General features: G+C 50.4%; 1 protein-coding gene across 1 annotated transcript; it reads right to left on the bottom strand.

The window, feature by feature from the left end:
- Positions 1 to 1,199: 1,199 nt before the first annotated feature.
- LOC125549208 (chitinase CLP-like) lies at positions 1,200 to 2,820 on the bottom strand. The gene has a single exon (XM_048712673.1). The coding sequence runs from the start codon at positions 2,791 to 2,793 to the stop codon at positions 1,519 to 1,521; it is 1,275 nt and encodes a 424-aa protein (XP_048568630.1). The 5' UTR covers positions 2,794 to 2,820; the 3' UTR covers positions 1,200 to 1,518.
- Between the last annotated feature and the right edge of the window lie 4,700 nt (positions 2,821 to 7,520).

The raw sequence follows: 7,520 nt of genomic DNA on the forward strand, positions 1-7,520 counted from the left end.
CTAAGCTACTATCCTTAAAACCATAGCCATTTGCTCTTTTATATATGCATGTCTGAACTCATCAACAAGTAAAGAAAAATCCATATCTCCAATATCAGCAATAATGGATTTGGTAGTCCCTTCTGCATAAGCTTGACACAACTGAAATTGTATCTCATGTGAAGTCATCAAATGGTTCCCGCCCGCACTATCAAGTAGTGTCCTAGCAATTGGACCCTTATTCTTGTATAAACTCATCATCTCCAAAAGCCCCCCTCCCCCCTATTATTTGAGATCGAACTCTCATCGTGATGACATAAAGCTTTTTAGTCTTGATACCACACTCCAAAAGATATCTGATAATACCCAAAGTAATGATAAGATGAGCTTTTTAGTCTTCTTTCACTCTTTTTGGCACCACACTCCATCAAATGTGCCACACATTGCCTTTGATTTTTGAAAGCCTCGTAATGTGCTCTAGCTTTATTGTGAGCACTAACATATTTACCAACATGTGTATCCAGAACACTAGGTCAATCCTTCCAATTTCTAAATCCTACCCTTGTGAATGCATCAATGCTATTTTTTTTTGCTCTTAGTGCTTAAAAAGAAAGCAATAGAAACAAAAGGTTGCTTCTTTATCAACACTATATTCCAGCCAATCACCATGCTTCTTGAACCAATTTGCATGAAAGTTCTTTTTTCAAGAATTTCTTGGGGTGTTTTTTTATATTTATGATTAGTTAGTTGGCATGGACTCACATTTATATAAATCCATCTAGCAGCATCTCTAATGTATGGAACTAAACTTCCAATAGGTCTCCTAAGACCAGGATCAGGTTCAGTAACACCGAATTGAGCACAGGCATCAGTAAAGATACCATGATTTTTACTAGCTCGAGTTGACATTGCAGGCGGGTTGCTTGAGGTCGAAGGCCGTGGTCCCATTTCTATGGTTATTTTCTGGGTGGTGTTGATCCGGTCCCCTTGGCCTCTTGATTCCCTCCATGGCAAATGATAGTTGTAGACACCCCCGTTGCAGACACTAGTGAAAAATAATACTCTATCTCCATCTTCTTTTTGTACAACACAAAATGAAATTATCAATTACTACATATGTCCTATTTATTGCCCCCTTCTTATTTTGTATCAAATTTTGATCATAGATTTAAGTAACAAAATGTTAATGCATGTCACGAAGAATTAAATCGTTTAATTATTGAAAATCCTGGTCAAAATATGACGCTAAATATAAAGGAGACTAATAAACCAGGACGGAGATAGTAGATCAATCTAAGTTCAACAATACCCTAGATATATGACTACACACACACACACACACACACACACACACACACTATTTATGATACTACCACTACAAATGTTATACAAATGGAATATATTTTTTTTGTGTGGGCATCTGGCTTCACAGAGTATTTTGGTTCGCGGGAAAAGGAGTGGAAAAAACTAGTTAGATAGACGCACGGAAATTCGAAATCCAGGCAACACGACCACAGCATTTGAACTTGCAACACCAGGTTAGGCGGACATCGTAAAATTGAATTGGCCGCACGAGAGCCCCCTTCCGGTGAGCTGCGAGGTGAATCCGAGAGTCTGCTTCTCCTCGTCGAACACCAGCAGGTTCTGCTGCATCTGGAACCCTCCGAGTACCACCGCCGGCGGCGCAAGGCCGCCATACTCGGACTTGTCCCCCGTCTTCATCTCGACGAAAGCGAAGCACGCTGTGGCGCGGTTCACCTGTGCCATGGAGTTGATGCCGAACACCGTCCAGTTCCTGCCCCCTTCCAGCATCAGATCGACCGTTGGCACGAAGTAGCCGAACCGCGTCGGCGAAAGCCTGGACGAGTTGTAGCACAGCTCGAACGGCGCCGCAGCCGGGGAGGGGACCCTCCCACCCTGGCGTTCCATCGCCTGGTCGAACGCGTTGATGAGCGGACGATACACGTCCCGGCGCAGCTCCGCGTAGGGGATCGTCGTGGAAAGGCCGATGGTGAGCGGTGCGTACTGGCCCACCGGCACCTGCGCTCCGTCCACGGCGATGCCCTTGCTCGCCGAGATGTAGTAGCCGGGGGATTCCTTGTGCTTGCGAAGGGGGGTCTCGCCGACCAGCATCTCCGTCAGTGGCCGCCCATTCGCCGCGATGAGCAGGCCACCGCCGAAGATGGCGACGCCGTTTCCTGGGCCGCTTGGGAGGCAGAGCGCGAACGAGTTAGCGACGCCTTGCGTGCGCGCGACCTGAGCGGGGAACGAGAGGCCCGAGCGCGCGAGCCCCGCGACTCCGACGGCCCCCGCTGGCAGCCCCGCTAACAGGGAGTCCGGCGCGCAGGACGTCACGGCGGTGAACGACACCGGGCCCAACGGGTTCCTGCCGTCGGTGGCGTTGGCGGAGAGCACCACGCGGGTCATGTCCCCCGACGCAGTGTCGCCCGAGACGGGGTTGTGCGGGTGCGTGGTGCATTTGCAGCGGTAGGGGTTGCCGGGGTCGGGCATGCCGTAGCCGGTATGCTGGCAGTTGGGCGGGTGGAAGCGGTGCGCGCGCATGCAGTCGATGCTGTTGCACTCGAGCGTGTCGTGGGAGGCGGCGTCGTCGCAGGTGGACCAGACGATGGGGCCGGAGAGGTCGACGACCAGCGGGCTGCCGGACTTGACGGGGATGGTGTAGAGGGAGGTGGCCGCGTCCCTTGTGACGGCCGTCACCAGCGGCCTGCCACCGCCGTCGCCCGCCACCGTGCACGCCAGGACAGAGACAGAGAGCGAGACGGCGACGAGGATGAGGTCTTCTGTTTGCCACATTTTGGAATTTGGACAGGCCAGTGCTGTGCTGTGGTTGATCGAGGTGCCATTGGTAGCTCGTTATATACCGCGCACAGAGAACGGAGACTAGATCGATAGTGTGTACGTGAGAGATGATGATGTTTGCTGGTTTTCTAAGTTTTTTCGCGCGAAGTCGAAGTGTAGAGAGTAGAGTAGACCCGATGAGCGTGCCGGGATTCTCGTCGATGCATGGCCGCTTCACGACGCAGCCATGAGCGGGAGCGATGAGTCCACGATGATATGCAATAGATTATTGATTCGGGTGGCGTACATAGCGGATCTAGCTAGCTGATGGTGTGGCACTCAATGCCATCGTGATAATTATGGTCAAAGGGTCGATCAAACTATAGAAGAAATTCTCCTTATATCCAGATCTCTCCGGCCAGCAACCAAGAGAAGCTCTTGCACGTGGTTTCATGTGGAATTCGCGTTCATGTCCATGCTCTCACGGAGACTACACTCTGCGGTGTTCTCGGGCCACCATTATTTTTGTCAGCAGCCTACCTGCAGCCAGCAGACAAACTGCCATGTCAACGACTCCAGCTACGCACCTAGAAGCCAGGTGAACCAACCAGGGCGAAGACCGCGTCATCACAAGGCCAGCTCGAATCAAGCACACCAACCGGAGGTTCATGGGCCCGGAGTGGACCAACACTACTTAAGCAAGGAGGGGTGAGAGAAACGACATCCGGGCTTAGATCACGGCAACGGCATCGGCACGGCACCTACTTTCCCCTTCCTTTCTTCTATATCAATCTGTAACTGAAACAGAGAGAACAAAGTGTATCTTCCGTGAGAAATACAGATAGTGGGATTCGGTACTTAACATCGTGGTATCAGATAGCCATCCACCACCCTTCCGCCACCGTCGTCGCTGCCGCCGCCAGTCGCCGCGCTAGAAACTCGCCGCCAGAAGCAAGTGTGTGACACCCTCATCCCCACCATGGATCCGGCGTTGAAGGCGTACCTCGACAAGATGAACGACAACGCTGTCGCCCACACCAACAAGCAGGACGATGACAACAAGGCTATCCTCAAGGCCGTGGCGACGCAGACCGCCCGGATCAACGCCCTCGTCACCTGGAAGCCGGAGATGGAGGCGCGATTCGCGCAACTGGAGCTCTTCGTCGCGGCGCTCCAAGCAGCGTCGTCCTCGACCGCTCCATCCACCGGATCCCCGCCCCCTGCGACCCCTTCCCTGGTCGCGCGCGAGATCCATGGGCAACCAGGCCACGGCGCACCACTACAACCCGGGGGACCCCCGACGGTGACCCTCGAGTCACCGGCGGCTTCCCCGGTCACGGGTATGGCCATGACTCCATCCTCCAATTCCTCCCCCTTGTCGTCACAAGTACTCGCGGCCATGGGCCAAGCACCTCCACCGATGGCGTTTCCCACTTTCGCTGGTGAAAATCCACAGTTATGGAAAACGCTCGCCGAGCAGTATTTCCAGATGTTCACAGTCCATGAATCCTACTGGGTCCCTATGGCGACCTTGAACTTTTCCGGCCATGCCGCGATTTGGCTGCAATCAGTGCAACACAAAATTGCCGGGCTCAATTGGGAGTCGTTTACATCTTTATTGTGCACTCGGTTTGGTCGGGATAAGCACCAGCTTTTGATATGACAGTTTTATGCTATTCGTCAGACAAATTCCATAGCAGAATTTCTTGAGCGATTTGAAACATTGATGAATCATATGATCTCGTATTCTGAACTGACTCATCTGTATTTCTTCCTGACACGTTTCATCGAGGGGCTGCGTGCGGATATTCGTGCTGTGGTGCATATTCAGAGGCCGCCAGACTTGGACACGGCATGCTCCTTGGCACTGTTGCAAGAAGAAGTTGCAGATGGAGAAGCTGCCATGCGAGCCACGTCTAATCGAATGCCAATTTCACGCGGTGTGTCTACCAGTACAGCCACAACAGCCTTTGCATTCCCACGACCCATGGCTCCTGTTGTGACAGCTGAGGAACGAAGAGGAATAGATGCAGCAAGGCCGCCTTCAGACAGCAGTAAGATTGCATCCCTCCGTAACTTCAGAAGAGCACGTGGATTGTGCTTCAAATGCGGAGAAAGATGGGGCAAAGACCACACATGCCCCACCATAGTTCAGATGCACATCGTTGAGGAACTGCTCGAGTTAATTAGCCCTGACGAAGAGAGTCTTGGTGACAAACATGCCGAACCTGCAGAGACAGAGGACGACAATTTGTGTGTGTTGTCTATCCATGCAGTAGATGGCTCAGAAGGCCCCGGCGTTATGCAGTTACATGCTTGGCTACAGGGACGGGAGGTTCTTCTGTTGGTGGATTCCGGGAGCACGTCCTCATTTGTGGATCAACGTCTAGCTGCTCGACTAAACGGGGCGTTGCCGTTGTCCAAGCCTTGCAAGGTTAAGGTAGTTGACGGTGCTCTACTACTCTGCAACACTGTCATTCCTCAGTGTCAGTGGAATGTCAAGGACAGGAATTCATCACTGATTTCAAGATCATTTCATTGGGAGCGTATGATGCCATCTTGGTCATGGACTGGCTCAAGAAACACAGCCCGATGTACATTGATTGGGAGGCACACCATATGTCAGTAACCACCAGTACAGGAGCTGTGGAACTTCAAGCTATAGCAAAGGGTTCCCACCAGTGCTCTGCAATTTCATCTCAAGAGCTTCTGAATGCTTGCAAACAAGGGTCTGTAGCTTATGTGGTCCATCTAAACACTGTAGCACAGCAAGCCGTTGCCGACACTTCAATACCAACTGAAATTCTGCGGGTACTAGAGCAATACACAGACGTGTTTGAAGAGCCCCGGGGCCTACCTCCTCGCTGAGAGTGCGATCACAGAATACCGTTAATGGAAGGTGCTCAACCTGTGAACTTGCGACCATATCGCCACAAACCTGAGATGAAAACAGAAATTGAGAGGCGGGTTAAAGAGCTATTGGATGCTAGCGTTATTCAAAAAAGCAATAGCCCTTTCTACTCACCTGCTCTGTTAGTGAAGAAGAAGGATGGCACATGGCGATTGTGTGTGGATTACCGTCACCTCAATGATATGACTATAGTGAACAAATACCCAGTCCCGATCATCAACAAACTGCTGGATGAGTTGGTGGGGGCAAGATGGTTTTCCAAGCTTGATTTGCGTGCGGGATATCATCAAATCCGAATGGCAGAGGGCGAGGAGTATAAAACCGCATTCACTACTCACTCGGGGCACTGGGAATGGCTAGTGATGGCATTTGGAGTGGCCGATGGCCCAGCTGCCTTTAATGGGGCCATGACCACTACTTTGCAACCACTTATCAGAATTTGTGTGCTCGTGTTCTTCGATGATATTCTGGTTTTCAGCAAAACTCTGAAGGAGCACGTTGAACATGTTCGCCAGGTTTTGTAGTTGCTGCGAGCGGATCAATGGCGTGTCAAGCAATCCAAATGTTCATTTGGCCAACAACAAATAGCATATCTGGGCCATGTGATTAACACATCCGACGTCTCCACTGACCCTAGCAAGATTGATGCAATCAAGAACTGGCCGAAACCTCTGAATGTGAAGGAAGTACGCAGCATCTTGGGACTAGCAGGGTATTACCGCAAGTTCGTCAAGCATTTCAGGATCATCGCCCGACCACTATTCAATCTACTCAAGAAGGGGCACCCGTTTGTCTGGACTGATGATACACAAAAAGCATTTGACTTACTCAAGCACGGCCTAGTGTCAGCTCTAGTGTTGCAACTTCCTGATTTCTCCAAGACCTTTGTGATTGACATGGATGCATGCGATTACGGAGTGGGCGCAGTTCTGCAACAAGGGGGCCATCCGATTGCATACATGAGTAAACCACTGGGTCCCAAGCACCGTGGCCTGTCCACCTACAAAAAAGAATGCCTCGCTATCCTGATGGCCGTTGAACAATGGCGCCCATATTTGCACTCTGACGAGTTCCTTATCAGAACTGACCAATGCAGTCTAGTTCACCTTGATGATCAACGGTTATCGATTGTTTGGCAACAGAAGGCCTTTACCAAGCTATTAGGGCTGCGTTACAAGATTTGCTATAGGCAAGGGACAACTAACAGTGCGGCTGGCGCTCTTTCTCGCCGCGTGCATATGACAGAACAAGTATCAGGAGTTTATGTCTGTCAACCAACCTGTATTGAGGATATTCGCGCTAGTTACGACAGCAATGAGAAAGTTCAGAAGATAAGAGAGCAGCTGTGCCAACGTCCCGATCCTAAGGGGCGTTTCACTTGGTCCGGGGATCTGCTATATTTTCGCAACAGATTGTGGCTAGGGGGCTCGAGCGCGCTATAGCAGCACGTGCTCAAAGCATTCCATGACAGTACAATAGGACAACACTCTGGATTTCCAGTGACCTACCGTCGCCTCCGGCGTTTGTTTGCCTGGGCAAAGATGAAAGATTGTATCAAAAACTATGTGCAGATGATACGTCTCCATCGTATCTATAATTTTTGATTGTTCCATGCCAATATTCTATAACTTTCATATACTTTTGGCAACTTTTTATACTATTTTTGGGACTAACATATTGATCCAGTGCCCGGTGCCAGTTCCTGTTTGTTTCATGTTTTTTGTTTCGCGGAAAATCCATATCAAACCGAGTCCAAATGGAATAAAAATGGACGGGGACTTTTTTGGAATATATGTGAATTTTGGGAAGTGAAATCAAAGCGAGACGATGC

Source organism: Triticum urartu, chromosome 3, assembly GCF_003073215.2.
Source record: "Triticum urartu cultivar G1812 chromosome 3, Tu2.1, whole genome shotgun sequence".
Classification (NCBI taxonomy): Eukaryota; Viridiplantae; Streptophyta; class Magnoliopsida; order Poales; family Poaceae; genus Triticum; species Triticum urartu.